General features: G+C 41.2%; 2 protein-coding genes across 12 annotated transcripts in view; both read right to left on the bottom strand.

Annotated features, from left to right (window-relative positions):
• The window catches only part of LOC101477555 (dihydropyrimidinase-related protein 5), a 29,164-nt gene extending 26,089 nt beyond the window's left edge, over positions 1–3,075 (bottom strand). Inside the window, exon 1 of the mRNA XM_014414543.4 lies at positions 2,963–3,075. The gene's annotated coding sequence lies outside the window, so the exon portion shown is untranslated. The remainder of the gene's footprint in view (positions 1–2,962) is intronic.
• Positions 3,076–4,986: 1,911 nt separating this feature from the next.
• Positions 4,987–27,903, bottom strand: part of LOC101476133 (DNA (cytosine-5)-methyltransferase 3A) — a 100,904-nt gene continuing 77,987 nt past the window's right edge. For 5 of the 11 annotated variants that reach the window (XM_004550603.3, XM_004550607.3, XM_076874052.1 and 2 more), the window contains 16 exons: positions 27,589–27,747; positions 25,779–25,886; positions 25,149–25,296; positions 22,686–22,829; positions 22,429–22,473; positions 21,687–21,766; positions 20,493–20,605; positions 19,354–19,537; positions 17,006–17,090; positions 15,478–15,623; positions 15,281–15,371; positions 15,047–15,195; positions 14,763–14,848; positions 14,158–14,251; positions 13,863–13,981; positions 4,987–11,485 (listed from right to left, as the gene is read on the bottom strand). In XM_004550603.3, the coding sequence (XP_004550660.1) occupies positions 11,344–11,485; positions 13,863–13,981; positions 14,158–14,251; positions 14,763–14,848; positions 15,047–15,195; positions 15,281–15,371; positions 15,478–15,623; positions 17,006–17,090; positions 19,354–19,537; positions 20,493–20,605; positions 21,687–21,766; positions 22,429–22,473; positions 22,686–22,829; positions 25,149–25,296; positions 25,779–25,886; positions 27,589–27,747 (1,893 nt within the window). In that variant the 3' untranslated portion in view covers positions 4,987–11,343. The remainder of the gene's footprint in view (positions 11,486–13,862; positions 13,982–14,157; positions 14,252–14,762; positions 14,849–15,046; positions 15,196–15,280; positions 15,372–15,477; positions 15,624–17,005; positions 17,091–19,353; positions 19,538–20,492; positions 20,606–21,686; positions 21,767–22,428; positions 22,474–22,685; positions 22,830–25,148; positions 25,297–25,778; positions 25,887–27,588; positions 27,748–27,903) is intronic. The other 6 variants (XM_012919001.3, XM_076874056.1, XM_004550604.3 and 3 more) reach the window with 4 other exon arrangements.

The raw sequence follows: 27,903 nt of genomic DNA, 5'->3' as shown, positions 1-27,903 counted from the left end.
TGAAGATAGGAATAGATACTAAACACACACACACACACACACACACACACACACACACACACACACACACACACACAGAAGAATTGTGTGTACTGCTGCAGGTTCATGCATGAATAAGCATTACTGAATCACACACAGATAAACAGACAATAAGGTAACTGGGGCATCACTCTGAGGATTAGGGGCATCTCTGTCTCTACACGCCCCCTAATCACACTATACATTTAGAAAAAACTCAACGCCAAGAGCTGTACATAAAATTTATTTTGCCAGTATTTTTTCTGTCTGACCTTTGACCTTCGGTCTGACCTACTCTTCAAGTTCTTCCTCTTCTCATTTGAAGGTGAAATTGTTTACATTTTCCGTGGTCTTCCTCTCCACCTTCCTGGCAACTCACTTTTCAGCATCTGTTGCCAAGTATATCCACTACCCTGCCTCTGCACATGCCCAAACCATCTCAGCCTCACTCTCTGACTTTGTCTCCACAACACTTAACCTGAGCTGTCGCTCTGATGTCTTCATCTCTAATCCTTTCCATCGTGTTCCCGCCCAATAAAAAGCTTATCATCTTCCATTGTCCCACCTCAAACCATACATCATCTGCAGTTGATCTTAGATTATCAAGACCTTCTGCATAATATGGAGTACACCTGTGTGCACCTTCCTCCACTCCTATGCACCAACCTATGCTCTTTATGTCCTCTTATTAAAATGTTTGTTCATAAAATATAAGTTCTTATACCGGGAGTCAATCCAGGCCACCTGGGTGAAAACCAGGAATCCTATCCACTAGAACATATGGGACTGCTTGTGTTGGCCACTTACTTGGACATTCAGCTGTTGCTAGAGCCACCAGTTTGGTCACTGCATTGGTTGTCACAGTGACATCAACACTGCCCAGTCGCGGGTACTTTTTGCACAATTCTGACCAACATCCTGAATATTGCTGTCACTACTTAGACAAAGCAGAGAGCAGAAGGTGTTTAGTTATGCAGTTTTTCAAGCTTCTTCCTCTGTATAACCTGAGAATCTCTGAGTGACCTCTGCACAGGTACTAGCTGCAGTATTCTCCTGAATCGTGCAGCGACTCAGACAATACCTCACATCAGAGCTGGTATAGCAGGAGAAGAAGTCAAAACTGGAGGTAAAAGAAATGGCTTAGTCTTTTGAAAACTGTTGCAACAGTATAAACTGTGAATCTCTGAGCTTTGGTATTGTCATTAAAGTGGTAGTAAACACATTTTCAAACTAGCAACAGCAGGTTATGAAAGTGCATAATTAGCAGTGGCAACACCATCATTCATCAGGTGGGAGGTGCAACAGGGCCATTATTAGATAAAGCTGCTCCTTACTTCCTCTTCCTGAAATGTCTGTCCTTATATGCAAGTTGCTATACGTGGAGTCAAACCCTGGGTGAAAACCGGGAAACCTGACCACTAGACAATGAAGTGATCAGGTTCAGTTGCTGCGAAAGGACATCATCACCTCCTTATCACCAGTTACACCAAAGGAGAGGGTGGGGTGCTTGCTGCACTCTACTGATCAGCATCCTGAACAATAGGTGTCGCCACTCAGACAAAGCAGAGAGAAGAAGCTGTTTAGTTTTGCAGCTTTGCAAGCATCTAAAGCATCGTCCTCTCTAACGTGGGAAACTTTGAGCTCCTGCACATTGAAATGGTGGTAAAAACTGACAGAATTGCACATTTGTGCCTCAATCCAAGGATACAAAAATTAGAAAATGCATGACCAGCCGAAACCCAAAGACTAGACCAACAGCTCTGACTGTAAGGGCCTATAAGAGCCAAGCAGCAACCTCCAAGGAAATCCCTTACATGTTAGGAATACCCAAAATTAGAGCATTAAAAGGGATGTTTACCATCTGGTACATAAATCACTGTTGGCATCTTCATATCAGCCCTGTAGGCGTGACGTTTGTATAAGTCTGCCTGCATACACAATAAGAGAAAAGTAAACCACTACATGAAAACAGGGCTGTTATATACACCGGGAGAACATGCAAACTCAGAAACCTAGCTGAGGCAAGGCTACACCACCACCCTAATTAACACGTTACACACTAGAAGACAACCATTGCATTCCTAATGGAAACAGACCATGTGTAGGGCAGCAGTTACATCATCTAATCAGGACGCCCTCTGATTTATTCAGATCAATGTGGTGTACCTGAAGGATTTGCAGCACCCAGGAATACCCTCCAACCAAATAATGTGCACAACCTGGATTTTAAATCACCTGTTCGCGTTTTGTACCCAGCCACACACACACCAAGGACTCCAAGCACACGCACATGCACGCTCACACATCGTGCATACAAGCGAGTGTCCACGGCTACAGACAGACCCCTTCATTATCATCATCATCATCATCATCATCATCATCATTACTGTGACTCAATAAATTTGGGAAAAGGGAGAATAACCTAAAAGGGACTTACATAACAAACACACAGCCTTGCAGCACTGATGGCACGCCACACACACACACACACACACACACACACACACACACACACACACACACACACACACACACAGACTCACATCTCACCCATATTTCATCGCCCCAAACCACACGATGCCATTTTCACGACATCACCGCCAATTTTCCATTTTTTCACCGCATTTAAGCGAAACTAATGTTTTTTTCATTCATTTACTGGAAGGAAAAACGTTGAGTTAATTCATTCACATTTTAATTTAGACGCAGAAACACGTCACTGATTTGCAAAAATGTAACAAAATATAGAAAATCTGCCAAATTTGCCTAATTTTCGTTTACAGAGACTGATTCATGTTCGTTATAACCATGCCGTTACCAATGTAAATGGCATAAAGAGGGATTTTAACGCCTCTAATTATGATATAGGTGATAAAATCTACCGATTGGTCAACAGCTCTACAGCCTGACGTCCTCTCATTTGTGGGATTTTCTGTCTTCTTACCCGGTTCGCAGATTCCGTGATCCTACTCAGCAGGAGCCTGTCTCCGATGCCCAGCACTGGCCGAGTGCGCGAGGACAGCTGGCACAACGCGAGCAGCAGACGCTTCTTCGGCGACCGTCCGGCAGCAGCCAATCAGGGGCCGTTCGAATGAGAGAAACCGGAAAACTGACCAATGGGAGGGGAGTTTAGTCTGTGGAAGGCGTTTCCTCTTCCTCTTGGGAAAGGGGCGTGCCTTCTGCTGCTGTAGTCGTGATACCTTCACTTGCGGTCAAAAATGTAACGATTAGCATCCGATTTTATTTTATCTTTTTTTTTTGTGGGGGGGGGGGGGATTTGAGCGAAGCATTGACTATTATTACTATCTTAGGCCACTTTAGTTGCAACATGAGTTTAAATTTGCTTTCGTTGATTATATTTCTGAAATGTTGACTATATATTAACAAAATAATAGCAGAAATACATTTTACCTTTGATTTATTTATCTTCTGCTGCTTAATCTTTAGACATGATCTCTGAAAAGATAAACGCTGGCCCACACGGGCTTTTTGTGTGATTGTTGCTTTTGACCCAGTGCACTCGAACGGGGCAGTTACAGCGTTGAGAGGTTACTTTGAGCACTTGAATGCAACAATATGGAGCTGAAGTGCCACAGTGTGGAGACAGGGATGCCCTCTTTGGCAGCTTGGCTGGCTGCAGCCGCTGTGGTGGGAATTCAGAAGAATTAATTAACAGCAGTCGAACCACAAGCCTGTGACCTGCACATATATACTGAATACACCTGCAATATCAACCTGCAGGAAAAAAAAACAGCTGATTCACAGGTCAGGCATTCACAAGTCTTTCCAAAGCACAAAATTATGTCCAAATTGGCTCATGTGATAATTAATAGTGAACTTTAATACCTCATAGTATTCATGTAAGTGATATCTGTACTTTAATGATTATTGGGGCTCTAGTTTGGGAGAAACAACCCCCCCCCCCCCCCCCCCAAAAAAAAAAAAACCCCCCCCCCCCAAAAAAAACCCCAACACAGAACAAAAATACTTGTGGTTCACGAGACCTTTCCAGTCAATAATGTGTGTTCTTTATATTTCATTAAGCTCTTTGCTGTTATTTATTTATGGGAATTTTTTGGTTGTTGTCATTATAACAAAACTGTAAATAATAGCCAGCGTTAGTTGTGCAGATAGATGTGAAGAAAAATAGTAAATGGATCCAGATCAACAGATTTCCCACTAATCTGTTCATAACATTTGAAGTAATCGTTCACTTTATTGAAACTAGAGAGCCATTTCTATTTTTACATAGATTTTTATATGCTTTACATATAGTATTCTATCAGATTTTATTTTACCTCACTTTTTAGATTCAACTGAGTTACTTTCCCTTTTATCTTTTGTTGGTCTAATTTGTTTTGAGCTTTTCTCTTTAAGCTACTTATGTTTATCATTCTGGAGGAGTCCTTGCAGATTCTTCACTTTCAGACCCAAAACTGGGAAAATATTTTATAATTTCACAAACCTTTTGGCTGTGGACCAGTGTGATTAATTTGCAGACTCATTCTTGAGGGTTTCCTCTCCAACATGTGATGAGAAAAATGTGGTCAGCAGTTTTGGTTTGATTCGATGTGGAAAACTGACATCAGAGAAGTAAAATAAGCTGCTAGACCAGGGATGTCAAACGTAGGCCCCGGTGACCAGAATCGGCCGAGCAATCGAGCCCACTGGACAGCTTTGGAAAATGTAATTGTCATTTATGCTACACCAAAGTAAACAAGATAAACAACAGAAAGTTCCTGTTTTTTCATTATCTGCTAAAGAAATGTATGTTTGTTTGTTTGTTTGTTTGTTGTGTGGTTTCACAGAACAAAGCACATTTTCTGTGAATTAATGAAAACTTTATATTTTATAATTACAGGACAGTTTTGGCCATGAAAATCCAGAACATATTCTGTAGTTTTACATCTAGATTTTTAAGACATAGCACCCCCAAATGCCACATAGGTAGACACACTAAGCAGATAGTCACAATAAACAGTTCTTGTTTATTCACGGTTCATTTCTTACACTGTTCAAGTACAAAGTTAAAATGCCTTTTTAATTAGTTCATATTCATACAAGAGTAAAATAATAATAGTGCCTTTCTTCACTACCGCAAACATAAATACAGTAAATGTAAAGACAAACTTGATTTATACTCCTAACAATAAATTTTTCTTGTTTTCAGATAAAATTTTAGCACCTTTTGAAACACCAACAGGTCCTCCTTTTCCTAAAAGCTCATCTTACATTTAGTCCATGAGATGAGTGTCTGCATGCGCCACAGCATTGTATTTGTAGGTGTTGTGCATGTATCTCTGCGTGTGAGCGTCGGTTGCTCTGTGTCATAGCAGTGTGTGTTTGTCTGTGTATGTATGTGTGTGTTTGAAAGTGTATCAGTGTTTAAAACAGCGCATCACTCAGCCTAAAAGCTGTCGATAGGCGAACAGAAACATCATCACCGTATCACCCATCACTTAAAAACGTCAGCTCCTTTCCTCACACTTTTCCCCCCCATGGAGCTCTCACACAGAGACGTGTTGGAGAAAAGGAAAATAAACAGCTGGAAACTGTAAACAGGCTGAAAATCGTCATGCCTGTGCTGAACCAGCAGCCTCCAGAGCAAATATAACAAACGCCGGTGAGCCCCAAGACTTAAACCACTGGCAGCTGCAGTGAGTGATCACGCTTTTAATGCGATGCTCTGCTGAGAAATTTGGATCCTGGCGTACAGTCAGGTGTCACTTTGTCACAAAACGCCCACCAAGCAATGGCTTACATGTCAAGCTCACACATTTTATGGCAAGGGCACTCCCCAATGGCAGTGGTCTCCCTCAGCACACCACAAATATGGCTCGAGGAACGCAACAACAAGCCTGATGTTTGGATGTGGCCTCTAAACTTCCCAGATTGAGGGGGGCCTATACAATATTAGGCAGGTACTTTAATATTATGGCTACTTTGGCGTGTATATACATCTAGATATAAATATCCCCATCTAAAAGTTGTGAAGTTATTTAACTGTTTAACAGCTTCTGAAGAAGCTCAGATTTCCGGTTGACCAAAACTTTAGGAACTAAGTTATTAAATTTGATTTAAATGTTTTGGCATGGATCAGATCTGCACACGGCCTTAAATAAATCTGAAATGATAAAATTCTGTGAAGCTCATGTATTTTATTAATACGTTTCTTAAGTCTCAGGACCTCCAGACTGGGAACTGCCTTGTGCCAGTGGAAATTCAGCTTTTACAGACAGCTTTAACTCAACCCGTCTCTGTTTGAGAGCATCGCGCGGCTCATAGCTTCAACGATTTAAAATAGAACAAGTCACTATACTAACTGTAATATATGCTTTCTCTAGCCTCTCTCTCTCCACTCTAGGCTGAGACTGAACTGAACTGAGCACCAACCTGGAACAGTACACACACACAATAACAGATTATTACTGTAATTATTATTACCATATTATTATTATCGTTACTCCCTAAACTAACATGGAATCGGAGATTACACTGACTGACTGACATGCAGCACCTGGGGAGGGGCAGGGCAGGGCGAGGTGGGGTTATTGGAGTGAGGGAGAGATTAGGGTAAGGGTGGGCAGGATTTGGGAGCACCAAGCGTCGTGGGCCATGATGATGTCACAGCCAGCAGCGCTGCGGAAAGCCTGATGGCGGACAGGCGGCCGGCAAGAACACAGTGTGTATGCATGTGTGAGTGTAGCGGTGTTGGGTGTTCTGTAGCGAAAGGAGAAGCGTGAAGGTTGTTTCCAGCAAATGAGAGTGTGAGTGTGTGTGAGACCTGCAGGAAGAGCACTGTAAAAAAGAGCAGAGTTTAAAAAGCACCTGAAGGTTGGTTGTAGAAACGGAGAGTAAACACGATGGAACAAAATCTTTGAACCTGCTGGCTTACTGTGGCTATGAGAGGTTGTGCATGTTTGTGTGAAGGTCTGTGTGTGTGTTTGTGTGTGTGAGACGGCATAGACTGCATGTGTCCAGTTGTTAGCTGGTATCTGAGGAAGGTCTGAGGATCGGAAGGCTTCCTGGAAAAGATGGTCGTCCGAGGACCAAAAGCACCAGACTGAAGTGTTTTCTCTAAAGGCAGCCCTGTCTAAATAAAACATACATATGAACTTGTTTCTCATGTGTGTGTGTGTGTGTGTGTGTGTGTGTGTGTAATAAATACAGCCACCACACTGGATGACATTTCCTCTTCACAGAGCAGCTGAGTTCATCCCAGCATGCATTGGGTGAAAGGCAGATGAAACACCCAAGAAGGCTCACACAGCTGAACCTGTGTTACATAAGGAAGCTTCTTTTTATTTATACAGGGCTATCTGTTTCAGTCACAGGAAGTAGAAAGCCAGCATATTGTCCACAGAGTAAAGTCGGCCTCTGCTTTCAGCCGACGCAGAACGGTGACTGTAGGACGTTTTGGATCCCTGTGAAGCACAGGGGGAGAACGAGTGCCAGGGGGATGGCAGACTAGTCACTTAACTGACAGTGGAGCTGAGGCACAGAAAGAAGCTGCATTGTAAGAGGAGGGAGCGTAAAATGCTGCTGAGAAGAGGATGCTGAATGTCTTCTACTTCTAACCACCAATGTTTTAGGTTAATGCTTCTCGGAGGCGATGGTGCTCTGCAGGCAGAAATAATCCTGCAGAATGAGTTTAACCTCATTCTGTAAAAGACAGAAGTGCCTTAAACCTGGATTTTTTTTTGAATGACCAGCAGGGGGCAATGCAAGAAAAGACTACTGGTTATTTTAAGTTGATGGATAAAATCCTGTCCTTTATATTCCCTATGGTTGGAGTTGGAGATTGAAAGCACATAAACAGAGACACAGACATCCTGAACTGAGATCCTGGGAATTTTGCTATGTTGATAGAAGTTTAACTTCCAGGGGAAAAATACCTTCTTTCTTTTTCTTATTTCTGTTTCTTATGTCCCAGTGACCTTTGAAATTAAAGCTAATTTAGATAGTATTTCAAAACTGTCCAAATAAATGCCTCGAGGGGCTTTCTCTTTAAAGGAGCTTTTTGCAGCTGTTTGCAGCTTTTAACTAAATCCTTCACCATCAGGGGGCAGTGTTTTCCATGTGGCTCTGTTGATATGGTTTTACCCTCTGATATTTGCTTTTATTCCTCAAGAGGCCTTTCATTCATTTACTCCTTTCATTTGCCAGACTGCCAGCCTAAGTAATAATACATAAACCTGATGTGCTATCTTGTGGTACAAAGTGGTATTACACGGTCCTACTTCACCAACGGCTGATTTCTCTCTAACACATTTAAGGAATTGTCAAAAGACCTTCTTCTGCTAAGTTGATGTGAATTTAAAGGAAAAAAAAAAGTTTGATTAAAACTGTTCACTTCTATTTTGAGGTGAGATTTTCATATGAAACTCGGAATACTGTTAGTATACATTTGAGTTCACTGTACATATAAAAAATAAAATATGAATAGAATGAAACAAAAGCTAAATCCAGTTTCTACTTTGGTATCTTGGCAGTATTTGGATCTTATGTTCAAATGCCAGTTCAAAAACAGACAACAAAAGCATTGGAGTTAGTGCAGTTAGTACACATTTGGAGGACACTGTGCCACGTCCTAAACAATAAATATATTTGCATTTCATGATCTCAAATCCACTCAAACACTAAATTATTTTGCACATTACTTAATGTTTGGAATTTATGATGCTGGAGAGTTGTTAGCATAACATTTTACAGAAATTTCCCATTAGCCCTAAACAATACCTTGAAGAAATAGAGGAAGTCAAAAGATAATCAAGTTAAATTTGAGATTACTTGAATTTAACTTCAAATCTATCAACCTAACATCCAATGAACGTCGTCTTCTGCCTTCAATAATGTTAACGAGGCAAACTTTGGTATAATATGATGACATCTACTTGTTCCTGATGATCATCAGCTGAGTGACATCAGAGTAATATTACATTGAAAATGAGCACCAAAGTCATTTAACAGTTGTCATCCCAGCGTAAGTGAAACACGAGGAAATATTTTCATTATTAAAAGCATTCGTGAACCTAGTGTCTGAAAACCACCAGGAAGTAATCAGTACAGTACAGAGATGGTTTGCTTGTTGTGAGGAAAGTAGAAGTAGCTTGTGTTTTATATACGGTGTATAGAGTACATTTGCAGTATGAAGTATGGTTGTCTCCCACTAGAGGGCACTCTAAACACTGAGGATGCAGACAGCAGCAAGGATGTTTCTACTGTACTAGTTTTAAATTTCATAACTTTTGTTTACATTCAGAAGGTTTTTTGCTTTTATATATGTCAGCATTTTGATCTTATAATAAGGCTGTTAAAGTTAACTGAAACTAAACCACAAATTAGTTCACTGAAATAAAACGAAAACTAACCAAAACACTTACAAAACTATATAAAATATTAAACTATACAGCAACTGTCTTCGGTTTTAGTCAATTTGTCAACCAGGTTGAGGACACCAGGATGTCTTCATCTCTGTGTTTGTTTTGTTGTATTGTATTATTCCATCATGATAAAAACTACCATACATTTCATAATAAGGAGAAGTAAAACTAACACTGAAACTAAAGTGATAATAGTAAGTCCACCCTGGAGACACAAGAAACTACTGAAAAATACAAAAATCAAACATTAACAAGTAAAATAAACTCCTCAAACCACAGCTGCATCCCAATAAAATTCTGTTTTATTTTATTATTTCATTTTGCTTTAGATAAAAGTGGATCTCTTTTTCTTTCTTTTCTTTGCACTGAGGTATAAATTCATCTGCAAGGATTATTTGTAGCACAAGAGCATCCTCCTCCTTTAAGAAACATTTAAAGGTTATAGTCTTATTAAGCTGTAGTCACACTAAGAAAAACGATCTATATATTAATCTGAGCTGGTCCCAAAAAGTTGATTCTGTTCATCTGGACGTAGCATTTTCAGTGACTTCCTCAGTCTCACCTGACTGCAGGTTTCCCCAACCTTATAAACAGTACCTTTGTATAATGACTAAAACTAGCACCAGTGAGTAACAATGGACTGTGAGGTCAGTTTCATGATCATAAACATGCAAATTGCCATACCATTCACAGAGAGTTGGGGAATGACTGCAATCACAGCATGAAAGTGAAAAGATGAACTCTTAGGCGTCCTCCTCAATTCAGAGATGCCATCCGCTTAGCCAGAGGTTGTTTGATTTCCCCAATGTATGAATCGTGGCAATCCTTCTGGCACTTAACAGCGTGAACTATATTACTCTGTTTGTGCTGGGGGACCTGATCCTTTGGGGGGAGCAATTTTTGGCGCTGGGTGTTTTAGGGTTTGAAAGCTACCGAGACGTGGTGTTTACAGAAAATACGTCTCAGCTGTTCTATTACTCCTGAAAAAAAAAAGATCAATAAACATTTTTGCTTAGGTAGCAGTTGTCCTTCTTTCCAGGATTGCCTGGAGCTTCCTTTAGGTGTCTTCCCAGCTTTACTGAAGCCTTTTTGGTACAATGTTCTTCCACTTCCGCTGTTCACTCGAGCGAAACGTTCCTCCCATTGAAAGCGCTATGTCCAGAATCAACTTTTTGGGATTTCCTTACCTGGAGCATGCATCAAGAAATCTAAGCTGCGTTATCTTCCTTTTGGACACTCTCCTGCACCCTCATTCAATCCTTAAACCTCACAGCTACCTGTTTTGCCTGCTGTTGCCTCCACCTGCTCGTCTATTTGAACTCAAAACTGCAGCGACTGAAACAAGCAGAGACCATTCAGTCTCCAAGAGCACCAAAATCTGTAAAAGTGTTGTATTAAAGTGGCACCATTTCGATTGTATCACTGCCTGACCAGCACCACGAATGTTACGTGTGTTTGTGTGTCTTTCTGTTTTCACAACACATGAATACAGTAAAGTGTTGCGGGACTCATTGGTCTGTTTGTACGTATTCATAGAGATCTTAAAGACAGAAAAAAGGCAGGGCATCTGTGTTAGTTTGGCGCCCCCTGGAGGTTTGAACTCCAGCTGATACGACACAGTAAAGCCAGAAGACATCAGTTTCAAGGTCGGACAGGAAGTTTGTGTATGACAGAAAACTGTACCTGTGTGTGTGTGTGTGTATGTGTGTGTGGTAGCACGGTAGCACCAGGGGACTAAGGTCAGCCAGTGGTCTACAAGGGATCTCAGGAAGCAGTCCTTTACAGAGTGTGTATGTGAGTGTTTGTGTGTCTATGTCCGGTCATCTGTTTCATTTTGCGTCAGCCAACCTTCATGTACTGACTGTACACTGTGTATGGTTATCAGTGTCTGTTTCTGTTTATATGTGTGTGTCTGTACGTGGGAGGGAGTTGGTGTGTGTGACTAGTTGCAGGCAAAATACTCCTTCAGAGGAGCAAAAAGGTGCCTGATGACAGGGACGCTCCACGAACGCCCCAGAAGCCTTTGTCTGGCCAGACGACTCATGTTGGACACGTCGGTGTAGTGGACGGGGAAACCAAACACCCTGAAACAGACCACACAGATCATTACTTCAGACTTTAAATAGAAAAAGGTCTGTGAAGCAAAGCCAAGAAATATTTCAAATCACTTAGGATCCTAAACTTAAAAGAAGATTCTTTTTTTCATTTGAATTTGTTATATTTGTTAGTTTTTGTCTTTCAAAGATTCAAAAAGTTTATTGTCATGAGGACAAAGAAAAGCATTTCTCTGTGCAATGAAATTCTTTCTCTGCTGTCCACACACAGATGCTGGTTAATATGTGCAAATAAAATTGGAACAGATAAAATGCAAATAGTATAAATAAATAAATGGAGACAAAAACTGAAGTGTTAAATAGATTGGTGTGCAAAAGAGCTTTGAGCTTAATGCTGGTTTAATATGTAAGATGACCTGATGTGCAAAATTATTACTGTTAAAATAGTTCAGCTGTTCAAGAGTCTGACAGCAGTGGGGAAGAAGGAGTTGTTGAGTCGGGATGTTCTGGATTTCACACTTCTAAACCTTTGTCCCGATGGCAGAAGTGTGAACAGTCCGTGTTGGGGGTGTGTGGGGTCTTTGAGGATGGAGGCAGCTCTCCTCTGGACTCTGTGATGGTAGATGCTCTGCAGAGAGGGCAGCAGAGTCCTGATGATCTTCTCAGCAGCTGTTATTACTCTCTGCAGGCGTTTGCTGCAGTGATGCAGCTGGTCAGCGTGCTCTCCACAATGCAGCTGTAGAACTTGCTGAGGATCTTGGCCGACATACCAAATTTCCTCAGCCTCCTCAGGAAATACAGCTGCTGCTGAGCCTTCTTGACCACCTGTGTGGTGTTCAGTGTCCAGGTGAGGTCCTCAGAGATGTAGACGCCCAGGTATCTAAAGCTGCTCACCCTCTCCACTTCAAGGCCCCGGATAAACTGCGGCTGGTGATGCCTCCCCTTCTTCCTCATGTCTACTATCATCTATTTTGTCTTTTCAGTGTTGAGGGTGAGGTTGTTGTCCTCACACCATGACACCAGACCGGCCACCTCTCTCCTGTAAGCCGCTTCATCCCCTCCAGTGATGCGACCGATCACTGCAGTGTCGTCGGACTGGGCCCTACCAGTCAAAACGTCCAGTAGCTAGTCATATAGGGTGGGGCGCAGGCCGAGTGTTGCTAGCTTGTGAGTGAGTTTGTGTGGGACTGTATTGAAGGAGGAGCTGTAATCAACAAAAAGTACCCTGATGTATGAGTATTTGTTTCCCAGACGGGAGAGGAAATAGTGAATGGCAGCAGCGATGGCGTCTGATGTGGACCTATTGGGCCAGTAGGCATACTGCAGGGGATCCAGAGTGTCTGTGATGTTGCTCTGAATGTAGGCCAGCACCACTCTCTTGAAGCACTTTGCAATGATTGGATTGCAACTGGTCTATAGTCATTTTGGCAGGTGGTTTGGCTTTTCTTGGGAAGAGGGATGATGGTTGTGGTCTTGACTAAGGTCAGCCAGTGGTCTAAAAGGGATCTCAGGAAGTAGTCCTTTACAGTGTGTGCATGTGAGTGTTTATGTGTCTTAAATGTTTGCTTTTCATTTGCTTTGATTATTTTTTGTTTTAATGTTTTACTTCCTGCTTTTGTTTCTTTCCCTCCATTGAAACACGGTCAAATTATTCATTTACCTTGAATTTGACTGCTTCCACCTGTGTCTCATTTAGTAATCACCCCTCTTTTTATATGAACCCCACTTCTCATTTTACAATTTACATATATTGAAATTCTCCCTCATTACCAAATAGTAAAGCAGAGACACAATTTCATTTCATGAAATGGGAAATCTTGTTAGTTAAACACGTGGCACAACTACATCATAAGTTTTTAGCCCAATTAATCTCATATTGAGCTTTGTATTGTAAGACAAAGATGCTACAATAAGAGAAAGAAAACCCCACCAATCAAATGACTTCCTATAAGCAAGCACTTGGCAACAGTGGGAAGGAAAAACTCCCTTTTAACAGGAAGAAACCTCCAGCAGAACTAAGCTCAGGGAGGGCCGGCCATTTGATGCGACCGTTTGAGGGTGAGGCGAGACACGTACATGATCTCAGGTCTAACATGCTTGACTTACAATCTCAACCCTACTATGTCACCATGTGACCATTTGACAGGATATAGCTTCTTTTAATAATTCAAACAAGTTCACTTTCATGCAAGAACATGCTTAAAACAATTAACCTCTTAACATCCACCTGTACAGGTATGTATATATGGATTTTTCATTTTTTAAGGTAAGCCTAAATGTAAATACAGAAGACCCATATGGTCAAAATGAAATCTAACCGTTACCCTTAGAGGTCTGCAGTCACCTGCTGGATGTTAAGAGGTAATAAAAAACCACACACACACACACAAACACGCGGCTCCTCTACCTTTCCATCTCGGTGCACCACAGTATGTCCTCCTTGTTGTCCATGTAGACGGGGAAATGCTCGTCTTTCCCCTGCTTCACAGAGTTGGAGCGTGTCGTTATCGTACGCAACTTCTCAAACTGGAATTAGCATCCAGAACCAAACACGCACAGACAGACACAAACAAACAAACCAACACACGCATCCCTTTTAATCCTACAGCCTACTCTCATTTTCAACAGCAGCTTTCTGTGATTCAGACACACAAATACACACTCTCTCACACAAACACACACACATACACACAAGTGGATACCTTGGCTGTGCGGCCATGCTCCAGGCACTCCTGTAGGTCCAGCTTGTCGTTTGCCATCGGTGTCAGTGGCCTGCAGTATTTAGAAAAGCACAACCTAAAGAAGAGTTGCATTTTCAATTCAGTAAGGAAAACTCGTAATCACCCTGCAGCTGACTTTCCCAGGTGTCCAGCTGCTGTCTGTTCTTTAATTGCTTTCGTTTTCTTATGCTTTCAAACTCAATACTGACATCATTGCTCTAATCCAATCATCTTCTTGTACACCTTCTCCAAGTCAATCACCCTTCACACTACACTTCTGTCTTTTTGCCTCTCAGATGCACATTAGTGCAACCCACCTCCTCCCCATCTCCGCCTCATCCTGGTGACTCAGAGCTCCGTGCAAGCCTCCATCTTCACCACCACCAGTGTCTAGACTCTGGGGGGTCCTGTCCTCTAATTCCTGCTACTACTGAGATTTTGTTCTGCTACGATGGGTCATCGGAGACTAATCGCCAGACAACTGTATTGAATTCTGTATCTCAATAAATCATGTTCAGTTCTTCCAAATGATCTCTCCTTACTGAAATAAAGTGAACAAACCTGTGGTGTTTGTGTGTTTGTATCACCTGGACATGCCGGGCAGGTTTCCCCAGAAATAGCGAGCGCGGTGGGCAGCAGAAACCTCCTTGGCGTCGATCATCACTGGGTTGCACTGAAGAGGAATATGAATGTTATGTCATACTGCACCACGGCCCTGAAGACTTACTTTTGACCTAACTAATGGATGGATGGATAAATGGATCCTAACAACCTTCTGTACCACAACTGAGAATGTCCTGTGGGGATGTAGTTGGGGGGCTTTTTTAAAATTTCACTTACAGAATAACTGCTGTGGGTTTGTTTGCCGTACCTCTAGAAAGCGGGAGATGTCCCGTTTGTCACTGACTCCCATAGCGACCACGTTCTCAAACAGCCAGAAGAACGGCCTCTCGTCGCCGGGTTTTGGCCGCGCCTCATGCAGCAGACGGTAAAACTCAAAAAACAACCGGCCGGTCCCCTCTGAAGGAAGACAGGGAAAGTTCAGCCTCCTTATTTCATTTAGCACAACGAGCAACAAGTAAATGATTATACGAGTGCTTCCTACCATAAAGTCCTTTCCTTGCAGGGTTGACTATGGAAAGGTCGTTGCAGGGGCTTCCTCCTATCACCAGGTCAAATGGTCCCCATTTATCGATCTGTCGGTGGAAACACAGCACGTTAAAGATTACTGCCTTTAACATAATGTGAGGAAATTTTTCTGGTTACGTTGTGGTTTTGAGGAGCAATAATGATTTCTCTTACATGTTTGCGAGTTACGGTGCGTACGTCTCCCACGTACATGATGCGTCCCTCGTGTCGAACCATGCCGACAGTGATGGAGTCTTCACACACTTCTGATGCAACATACTTTTCGACCTGGATGCCCAAATCTTTCAGCACCAGAAGACCTGACAGACACACAAACATCATGCTAAAAACTCTTTAAGGGTTTAGGTTTTAAGATGGCGCGGCCACGTCCAGGCACCTTCCTGACTGCTCCGCGCAGACTATGCACCTTTTTAGTTGTTTATTTATTTATTGCTTTGTTACCTAATGCATAACTACTGCCTTACAACTGAGGACTTTCAAGTCAGGACTTTCCATATAGGTGCTGTGGAGAGCATCCTCACACAGAACATTGCATCCTGGTATGGGAAGAGCTTTGTTAAGGACCAAAAAGGTCTTCAGAGAGTGATCCGTACAGCAGAACGCTGCTGCAGGGCTGCTCTCGCCTCCCTTCAGGACATTTACAACAGGAGATGCTGGTCCAGAGCAGCTCAGATATTGAAGGACCCGTCCCATCCCAGCAACAAACTGTTCCGACTTCTGCAATCAGGCAGAAGGCTCTGCGCCATCCGAGCAAAAACAGAGAGGCTCAAGAGAAGCAAGTGACACAGGAGTCATTGTTACCACATTCGCATATCATTCCTGATCCTTCTGGCTTCACTACGGCACAAGACACTTTAACACCCCACTCACACAATGTACGTTCTCAGATTTATTTATTTAATTTATTTATATAATTTATATAACTCACTCACTTACTGCATGCACATAATGTCCTCTTTGTATATATTCACTCACTGTATATAATGTTCTCTCTCTTTGCACAGTCATGGAGCGCATCAGGTCACATTTCACTGCGTCTTGTACTTGTATAACTATGCATGTGAAAAATAAACAATCTTGAATCTTATTATAAATGTTTATCTTTTAAAATAGATATAAATCCTTCCAAAATACTCAAAGCTTCTAACAGAATGTGGTGAAACAACATTTATAACATACAGCATTTATAACAAATACTTAAACCCGCACAGTCAGAACGCCAGGCTGAGCCAATACCAGCTGTTCATGTTTGTCGTGTTCATTTTTAACTGCTTTGACAACTTTGGGATGGATGAAGTAAATCTTACTTTGTCTTCACATTTCTGTTTTATACTTCCACTTAACCACTTTTCTCATTTACCATTAAATTCACTTGCTTTATTTTTGTTTTATGTGTATCTGTATTATTTTTTATTTCATTTTCAATGGCAAGCTCTTCAATGAAGAAGAGATTTTAATCTGAGAATATCGTGAGCTGCACCAAACTTTTTTTCTGCGACTTAAACTGCGTGGAATAAGGATGTGACAGGATATCTTTATATTTCTTTTTGTTTCTTATTTAAAGCAACACACCCCGATTATGATGGCACAAGTCGTAAGGATAAAGGATCATATTAACCTGTTAATCAATAATTTATTGATGATGAGAATAGTGGTTAATTGCCGCTCAGCACTTACACACCTGTGGCAATGCCATCGAATAAAGAGAGGACTCTGATTGGTTGCCTCTTCTCTGCTGCAACTGGGGGATACAACTTGGCCGGCTCCTGAGAGAGGGTTAAGAGGAAGAGGAGATCAAATGAGATATCAAACTCTACAGTACGCAAAGGCAGAGAGCTTCTCCTGATAATGATCTGCTCTTTACTAAAGAAAAAAGTCAAGAAGAAGAAGAAGGAGAGAATATCAATAGTAAAGGTGAACATGATCTGTTTTGATGTGCATTAACCTTCGTGGATAATTGAGAGCTGACGAGCCCTGGAGCGTAACCCACACTGATCTCCAGATAATTATGTTTCCAGCTAACTGTAATGATTCACACTTCAAAGTTCTATAAAGGTTATGACAAGAGATAAGATGTAAAGTGGCAGATACATTAAATTTAGCACAATCCATTGACTTACAGCATGCAATGTGAGCTTAAATAAGATGTCTGATATTCACAGGCTGCTGTAAGAAGTAATACAGTACCGAAGAGCAGGATGTTTATTAATACAATATAAAAGCAGCTTAATGAGCCATCTGAATTTGATGTTACCACTTACACAGTGACACTTCGGTGTCATAGCCCCCCCATGCTTCATAACAGCTATTCTCAAACTGCATTTTTAAAAATGGGCTATGGTAGGGACTGAAAGAATGAAACTTGAGCTACAAACATTTGAAAACGAGTATTATTCTCCAGACTCTGTATTTATGCAGCCTTAATTAGTTTTTCATTAGTATTGTGGTTATGATGGCTAGCGTTGATCCATAAATTGCTGTTGAACTGCAGGTTAATGAATCCTGGAATTCTGAGGCACCCCCTCTACCCCTTAGCCTGGAGGAGGCTTTAATGTGCTTTACCTGGTAATGATCTGGGCGGATGGTAATGAGGTGAGACACCTGTAAATGTTTAAACATCTGTTAACTGGCGGGAATCACAGACGCCCTCTTCGTGTTGTTGTTTGGATATGGGAACAGATTTATTGCTCGTCTATAAATGAGGGCTCGAGCTCGCAGCCTCTCTCTTCCACCGGGTCATTCGGTTCGCTGGAACTTTGGTTGCTTTATTTATTGTTTTACTTGCTCGTGGCTTATAACTGATGAACTCGCTGCATTAGTTATGTGTGGTAATTCTTTCCTACCTGTTGATCCTCGGTCGTGATGTGGCTAATTATTAAACTTGCAAATTGTAATCACAGCACATAAGAAGGTATATCTACAGTCATATTATCTACAAGTAAAGTAAAGTGAAAGTAAGAAAATATGTCTGCTTTTGGTTTCTCACACTGGCATGTGTAAATATCTGGGAATCCCCTTACTTCTGAAACAACCAGGACTTCATTAACGTGTTAGATGTTATGATGGAGGTCTTTAATCTTCATTAAGACTTTCACAGTTGATAAATTCTCTGGTCCTTCAGCCTTCATGGTAACGCAGAACAAAAGCAAGATATCAAAGTGCTTCCTGCCTGGTGTTTCCACCTTGTGACAGATGGCAGTTAAAGGGAACTTTGACACTCGAGATCTGGAAGAAACTATAGGCATCGCATATGAATGGCGTATCATGTGATATGATATGACATCATATGAAGAGCAGCATCTGGACAGGATAGAGCTGATTTGGAGGAAAATTTTTGGACTTGAAGCTGTGTAGCACCAAGTGTCAGGAATTCTCGAAACAGATGTCTGGCAGCCGGTCAGTAAAGTGAAACAGAAATAAATCTGGCTTCTACAACAGGTCTGTGATCCAAAGCAGATTTGAGAATCTGCAGCGAGCTACAAGAAGCACGAGCATCTCCTAACTGTTCCACACTTTTATTTTAAAAAAAGAGGCAATCATGCTTTTGAGGTTGTAGCTACCAAATGTTAGAACAGCCTTCCTCGGCCTATCAGGTCAGCCAAATCACTGGTTTGTTTTAAACAATCACTAAAAGCTAAGTTCTCTAGGTTAGCTTTTGCTTAATCTTTCACCCATTATTTTTGGCCTTTTGTTCTTCTGATATGTCTGTATAGGAGTGTGTATGCAGGAGTGAAAGACCCATGTGTTTGACTGTCTGTATGCATGTATTATATCTATATGGATCTCTCTTCATTCATCAAATATGGCGCCACTTTTTTCTAGAAGGACTCTCCTACATTATGAAAACAGTGTTAAAAACAGATCTGGACAAAATTTTTTGCTCTTTAACAATCCACACAAATCAATTACAACATGTGATAATAAAAGATTACTAATTTATCACCTCTGACACTCTTAACAACCAACAAGGCAATTCAAGCCCAACGAGTAAGGGAAATTGTTTTGTAGGAAGAGAGCATTCAAACTTACAAATTCCTGCTCGTGGTTGTTGGCAAAGAAATGCTGTAGTCTGCAGGGCCAGTCATCCCGCCGTCGCAGTAGGCCGTAGGTGTTGCGGGGTCCACACATGTAGCAGTTCCAGGGGTCTTCTTTGATGGCTGCCGCTGCCGAGCCAGCCCCGACCAGGAGATCCACGCACTCCACACAAAAACACCTAAACGCACACACAGCAATTCATCATGTCTCATGTCTATTTATCCACTCACTAACATGTCTTTGTCAAGTAACAAATAAAGTTCAGCCTTTGAACAGTGCAAGTCTCAGAGAAATTCCAAAAATAAAAAAGACTCGTAGGCTTCGTCTCGAACTCTACTGACAGTGCAATTAGAAGAAGACTGAAAAAGTATGACCTGTTTGTAAGGGTTGCTGGGAAAAAGCCTCTTTTCTCTAAAAAGAACATGGCAGCATGGCTTAGGTTTACAAATTAAATCTGAAGAAACAACAGACTTCTGGAACAAAGTCCTTTGGACATTCAAGACCAAAGTGGAGATAACTGGCCATAATGCACAACACTCAATTTAGCATATCAGCATAAACACCCCAAACCTGCTGCAATTATAGCTGCCAGTCTTTTAGGGTATGTCTCTACCAGCTTTGCACATCTAGAGACTGAAATCCTTGCCCATTCTTGCAGCTCTACAACAGAATGGCTGAAACTTCAGTGAACGTGAATAACATTGTAAGGAACAGTGAACCAAAATTCCTTTACTAGGATATGAGGATCTCATTAAGTCATACAGAAAACAAATACTTCAAGTTGTTGCTACTTAAGGTGAACCTACAAACTACTGAAGGTGTTGAGGTGTACCTGGCTTTTTACAGCACTGCAGAGAGTTCTTTGAAAAAACCACTTTGGACTGAAGCTCATTATTTTCATGTCTGATCTCTGCTCTGTTTGCAGTGAAAGGATTAGAGCCGAGATGCCAAAATCAACTGTGTACTCTCTTTTGAAATAAACAAATCCACATGAGCTTTGTTCCAATAAAGAAAGTGATTTATCACGTTTGGACATTTAGGTGTAAACTGTTCCTGTACATGTGAAATTGAAAACCTTAGCAGGACCTGAATGTGTTGAAAGAAGCTGCTGTTTGCAAACCCCTGATACTGACCTACAGCAGTTGTTGTTGCCACACATGAGCACTTCCCTGCCTCCACAGCAGATGGTGCAGTAGGACTGGTAGCCATCATCGTCATACTGGTAGGCGCACTCCAGGAACGAGTTCTGCCGAGGAGCAAAACACAAGTTTTTTTTTGTTTCTCCTTCTGTTCATTGAGTTTATTTTTACATGCCTGTGAACTACAACAGATTACCAATATGTAACCGATGTTCCAATAATATTGTCACTGCTTCCAAAACAGCTAGCTGCTTGGATTTTTCCCCTGGGGAAATGCAGCTTCCACACATACTGGGTGAGATATTTGTTGCTGGAAGAAATTTATCATGGAAAAACATTTTCTGGTTCCAGCTTCCCAAATGTGAGAATTTGAGACTCTTTGTATTATTTAGTATTGTTCTTAATATCTTTGTGGTCTGGATTGTTTTTTCATTCACTTTTGCATGTTGACAGGCAAAAATACTCAGTTAATAATAATAAGAGTGATTAGTTGCAGCCTTGGAGAACTGTACACACAGGAACCTTCATGTTGAACATGCAGAATCTGAGCATAACAGCTGAGATTTGGGGTATTCTGGGGCTGTCTGGGGTCTGTTTATGCTCACATCGTGTGAGTTCTTTTGACCAATCACATGCTACCTGATTACTTGAACTCAGTAGTAAGTTCAGTTTAAAATCACATGGAAGTGCCAAATATTCATAGTTTGTTTGTTTTATAAGTGTTATATAGAGTTAAAGCATTATGTTTTATATATGAGACCTTTAAAGCTGTAGCTCAACACCACTGAATAAAGCTCTGCAGTAAAAGCTACAGCAGTGCAATTGTACGTAGCATTATTGGGAAAACTTGTGATGCTGAAAAATGTATGAATATAGTCAAACTAATTTCACAAACTAACTCCTTCATCCACCTATGGGACAGTCAGATTTGACCACACTGAGAAACCTTTCATGTTTAACCTTTCATGACCAACCTGTGCTTTGGCCTCCGCTCACAGTCCAGAGACATGCTTGTTAGGTTAATTGGTGATTCTAAATTGGCTGTACATGTGGGTGCGAACGGTTGTCTGAGTGCACGGCGCCTGTACAGTTTGGATAGACTACAGCCCCTCTGTGACCTTAGGCTGGATAAGCAATTAAGAAAATAATATATAATAAATAATAAATAATAAGAAGAGGGATTCTCACCTTGCAGCCCTGGCACATTGCTCCTACAAACAGAGGATGCTCCAGGGAGACATTGAGGCTTCCACAGGAGATGCAGATATCTGAACAAAAACAGAGAGAAAATACAGACAAACTAAATCTACAGCATTTGTTAGTTTGTTTAAGTGTCTGTTTATATGTACTTTGACATTTTGTAGACAGTAAACACATCAGCTATTTGTCTAAAATGTAGGGACAGTTAAAAGGCCTGAATCAGATAACGAGACAGACTGCTGGAATAAGGTCTCAGTACATCTGCTATGCTAAGACAATCTGGGGCCGTATAGGGTTTGTGTGATTAAAATTAATAAATAAAATGAACTCTAAATTTTACAGGAAAGAGCAGAAAAAGTAGGAGTGATATGCAGTCGTTGGCTGGTCCAATTGAAGGCAGGTTATACAGATCTAGTAAAACTGATTTATTTTACAGCTTATGCTTAACAAGCGAAAGCTTAATAATAGTCCTTTATTCTTTTTTATTAGATGAATTTGAGAGACAACTACGAACCAAATGCCGGTTTAAGGAGATAAAGCATTTTTAAAGGATTGTGTCAATCTTTGTTAATCCTTTATTAATATTTTGTGTCATGTTATTACTCAACTTTGAATCTTCTGGATCCAAGGTTAACCAAAGCTAAGACAAAAGAAATACTAGAAAGAAAATAAAGTATCCCTTCTTTGGTTTAAATATGAATGACGGTTAAACAACTGGAGATGCTTTTACCTTCTATATTCCTGGTCTTCTTTTTGATCTCAAATATAAGTCTCTCTGGAAAACAAAACACAAGTTAGTTCAAATACATATAAACGATAACAACAATACAAGTTTAATAGAAGGTATGATATTATCAGCCTAGTGTGGGTTTAAAAGAAAGCGGAATATTAAACAACAATCTGTGTTTTCGTTTTACATGCTAAATGGACAAAATAAAAAGAAAGTTTTTTTTTTATTTATTTCAATTTTTTTTTTTGCATTTTTACCTCTGGTCCCTTCGTCGATCACCTCTCTGATCTTTGCTTTTTCTTGTGTGTTTTTGCGTGGTTTCTTTGCAGGTGGAGGTGTGTACGCAGCCTCAGGCTCCCCCCACATCTCTGGGTACACTTCCTTATATGGATTTTGTTCCTCTGTAGAGATAGGGGCATGAAGTTAACACATGGACACATTAAATGAACTAAAGCAGGGCAATGTTTGTACTGAGAGAGATCCATACAGCTTTATGGAGCGTACTTTTGATAACTGATAAATGTTTTTGCTTTCAGCCCCACTTTTCCTGTCAGTAATGACAATTTCTATGGTTTAGATAGAAATTGTTGCAGTAAATATTCTTTTTAGGATACGGGTCTTTTCTACATACAAATAATTTGTAACTTTTCCCAAAGGAAAATCACAAAGGCTGTAAAACAAAAACAGAAGTTTAACAGTTTCACCTGATTCTTTAAGTAAGACTTCATTTACTAAAGCAAAAACACATTTGGTTACCCAAATGCCCCCCCCCCACAAAGAAAAAAAAAACAGCAGAAAAAGATATAAACATCTGTGGAATCAGATAAGACAGACACCCTGCCAAACCAATATGCCTTACGTGGATAGGAAACCCCATAAGAGCTGGAAAAAACCCTCCTTAACAGAATAATTAATACATTAATAATGAGCTCACTTGTCTTGTTTTTCTGCCAGTGGTGCAGCGACTGAAATCTAACAAGTGGAAGAGAGCTGGAGAGATCCATATAACATATAAAAGATGACTTTCACTTTGGTTGTTAAACAGACAGAAGGGACTGAATGAATATGTCATAATTGGAGTAAACTGATGATAATGATATCTTTATCATACACATAAACTAAAGAGACAGAATCAGCCAGGCAGGTAAATTAAAACTGCAAAGATTCCAATTTCAGACACTTTTATTACAGTGAACCTCAAGTTATCAGCAGCTGCATATAAGCAGAGTAGCATGTAAATAAACCACATTTTTGGTTAGATAGTTTCTCTATCACATAGATGGAAAAAAATGGTTGCCTGTAGCATCCTACGAAAGAAAAAAAACGACTGTGCGGCATTATGCTGACCAATATCAAGGTTAATCACTGCACTAGGTCTTTACTGCTATTGAACTCCAGTGTGTTGTATTACTAATCAATGCAGCGGTGCGTATCACACAACTGTGGTGCAAGATGAACGCTAATTTAAATGTTTATATAGAATTAAAGTGGACTTTCTTTAGAACTTTTAACCTTATTTTGATTCAGTTATCCAGTGTGTGACCCTCTGGAAAACTGCTGATTTTTATTTTACACTGTGGCTGAACACAAACTCAGCTTTGGACTATAGTCAGAGGCATACATGGATCCAGACACTTTTTTCACTAATTGTTTTCTTATCCAAGGCTAAATCCGTGTGTGGAAGCTCCAGCAGTGTACAGTTGCTTATCACAGCCAACAACTTATACAGCTGTCTTTGATATCCTTGTAGCTAAATGCTTTACATGTGCAGTGCTGTGAATGTCATGGTCAAGACTGCAAAATAAAAAACGTTATACCAAAGATGTGAAACATGAGTAAAAATGGCCCTGAAATCTGTCATTTCTCCACTTTTTTCAATAAAATATCTTGCTATTTCCTTTATTTTGATGCCAGCTTTACAGCCTTACAAAATGGGCACAGAGCTAAAATAATACTATTAATATTACAATACTATTATTATTATTTTGCTTACAATAACTCTACATCGCAAGGTTTTGTGCTTTTCTCCACCCTCACGATTAAACTGTAATGTTCACTGAATGACAGCAGACCCCGAATGTGAACGTTTTCAGAGTACACTCATTTACATTTATTAAAGCAAGAAGATCAAATTAAGCTCAAACTGAGTTAACTGAATTAAAATGAGTTTAATGTCTCTGGTATAGATACTGGGATCTATAAACATGACCTGGTTCAACTGGCCACCCATACTGTAACACTGCCTCTACCATGTTTGACAGGTGATATGTTATGCTTCGGCTCATGAGCCGTTTCTGTCCTTCTCCATACTTTTCTCTTCCCAGTCATTCTGGTGCAATTTAACCTTGGTTTCATTTGTCGAGATACTTGTATTTTAATGTTTCTACAAAGTCTAATCTATTCTTCTTGTTCCTGGGTGTAACCAGTGGCCTGTGCTTTTTTGTAAATCCCATGTATCTCCATTCATCAAGGTGTCGCTTTACTGTAGACTGACAATGATACGCCTACCTCTCTCAGAGTGTTCTTATTCAGTTAGATGTTTAGTTGTCTTCTGGGGATTTTCAGGCAAGAGTAATTTCTAAATTGCATTTACATGTGCTGTGTACTGTGCATTTACAGTACACAGCACATAGTGTGCCTCCTACAGTTGTAAACAGGTAATTTGATGTGCCCAGTTAACAATGATGGAGGTGGTGTTTGTGTGAGAGAAGATGACATACCCTCTGGAGGGTCCAATGATTGTGGACCAGCGGGCAGGAAGCCGGTCATGGCCCACTCTATCATCTCTCTGGTCTGAAGATCCACCCCCTCTGCATCATCACTGCCATCACAGGAAGGAACTGGCCTCCCCGCCCGGACGCTGGCCACCTAAACATAACATACACAAGCAGTCGAACTTATGTATATACCAAAGTTTCCGTATCATTAATTGGAAATAGAAGTGATGGCAGTGATGGAAAACAGTTTTTCATGTGGCTCCTATGGCAAGTTAAAACACTAATGTGGTTGTAGCATACGAGACACAGTGGGTGCCACTGAAGCTTCTCTCTCTCTCACTTTTTCACCAAAAACGAACCCCACACAAAATTATAGATTGGACTGCTGTTACCCACATGTTACCACTTTTAAATTGTGGGCAGATCAAGATGAGAACACCACCTCCACAAATGCAAAATAGCCAACCAGGCTGAGCGCACAAGAGAGGAATGACTCTTAGACCAGCACATTCATATTTTTTGGCTTTTTTGGTGTTTGATTTCATCCTGAGAGATTTATAGTTTCCAAGCCTATTAACATCAACATCAACCATCTACACACTCAGAGCAGAGATTAAATAGTGGGTTTGTTACCCGCAGAGCCTCGAAGATGGCTTTCCGGTACATGGACTGTTTGTTGTAGGTTGGCTGGTGGAAGGCAGATGAGAAAGCACTCAGGGGCATCAACTTCTCCACACAGACCTACACAGTGAAGGAGGAGAGCCACAAATCATCATCAGAAAAGAAGATACCTTGAAATCTCTATTCTTTTAGAGAAGATTTTAGACTTTTAGACATAAAAACTTGGTCTTAGCTTACTAAATTCTCAATGTTCAAAATTCACAAAAAAATAAATTATTATATTTTCCCAAATGTCAAATTTTATCAAATAATTGTGAAAAAATTCATAAAGATTTCAGCCAAGGAACTGTAGCTTCAACGCAGTCTACCACAGACGATAGCTGAGTATCATATTTCAAAAGTTTTAATTGACTGACAATATCTCCATATGTTATCATCTGTAATTTTATTTGTTTACATTTGCTGCACATCTCTTTCTCCCCCCTTCAGAGGCCGATAAGGTGAACCAGGACTTGAGGCTCAATGCAGTAACTTCAGGTTTAACCCTGGATTCTTCAGGAATTACTTTATTTCTGCTGTTTGCCTGGGCTTGTCTGGGCTTCTCTGCTTGGGCCCAGACCTCCCTCTCCCCAGCCACCTCCTCCAGCTTGTCTGGGGGAACACCAAGGCATTCCCAGGCCAGCCGAGAGATATAATCTCTCCAGTGTGTCCTGGGTCTGCCCCAGGCAGGAGGCACCCAGGAGGCATCCTTGTCAGATGCCCGAACCACCTCAACTGGCTCCTTTCGATGTGAAGGAGCAGCGGCTCTACTCTGAGCACTTCCCGAATGGCCAAACTTCTCACCCTATCTCTAAGGTAGAGGCCAGCCACCCTTTGGAGGAAGCCCATTTCTACTGCTTGTATCTGCGATCTCGTTCTTTGGGTCACTACCCACAGCTCGTGGCCATAGGTGAGGGTAGGGACGTAGATCAACCAGTAAATTGAGAGCTTCGCTTTTACACTCAGCTCTCTCTTCACCACGGCGGAACACCAATCCGTCTGTCGATCTCCCGCTCCCAACTTCTCCCGTCACTCGCGAGCAAGACCCCGAGATACTTAAACTCCTCCACTTGGGGCAGGAACTCGTCCCTGAACCGGAGTGGGCACTCTACCCTTTTCCGGCTGAGGACCATGGCCTCAGATTTGGAGGTGCTAATTCTCATTCCCACCGTTTCACACTCAGCTGCGAACCGTTCCAAGGCGAGCTGGAGGCAATAACCCGATGAAGCCAACAGACCCACATCATCTTTGAAAAGCAAAGATGAGATCCTGAGACCTCCGAATTGAAAGCCTTCCGCCACTTGGCTGCGCCTAGAAATCCTGTCCATAAAATTATGAACAGAACCGGGGACAAAGGGCAGCCCTGGAACGAGTCCGACTTATTGCCGGCTATGCAGACCAAGCTCTTGCAACGGTCGTATAAGGACTGAATGGCCCGTAGCGATGGGCCAGACACCCCATACTCCCGGAGCACCTCCCACAGGACACCCCAAGGGAAACGGTCGAATGCCTTCTCCAAGCCCAGAAAACACATGTAGACTGGTTGGGCAAACTCCCATGCACCTTCAAGTATCCTTGAGAGGATGAAGAGCTGATCCAGTTAATATATAGATATTTCCCTTAAAACTGTTGCTCTTAAATAATATTATATTTAACCAACAGTTTAATTTAATTGTAATTCTAGTACATTTTCTCTTGAGTGCATTTTATTTTTAGCCACCACTACATCAGCATCAGCACTACATCATCAGATCTGTCTAGCCGTAGCACTAATGATACTCACCACAGAGAATTTGCCATCACCAAACCACATTACCCAGCGAGTGCCGTCTGCAGCTCGACTCCGGCCGCTCATCCACCAGGAAACAATCCGGCCGGGCCACCAGGAGAAACCTCGCAGCTTTCCAAACACCAGAGTCCCGATGCCAAAGCCCCGACCATCCTGTTGGCACACACAGAGAAAACAACTGATTTCTAACTGATTAAATAGCTGCTAAACTGAATATTAGAGTCTGAAAAATAGATATAATGGAGGAAAATTGCACTTAATCGTGTTTCCTTTCTATGAGGCATCTACAAGGGGCTCTTTTAGAGAGCA

Source organism: Maylandia zebra, linkage group LG15 (genome assembly GCF_041146795.1).
Source record: "Maylandia zebra isolate NMK-2024a linkage group LG15, Mzebra_GT3a, whole genome shotgun sequence".
NCBI lineage: Eukaryota > Metazoa > Chordata > Actinopteri > Cichliformes > Cichlidae > Maylandia > Maylandia zebra.
Note: the sequence above shows the minus strand (reverse complement) of the source record. Positions and strands in the feature narration are given on the sequence as shown.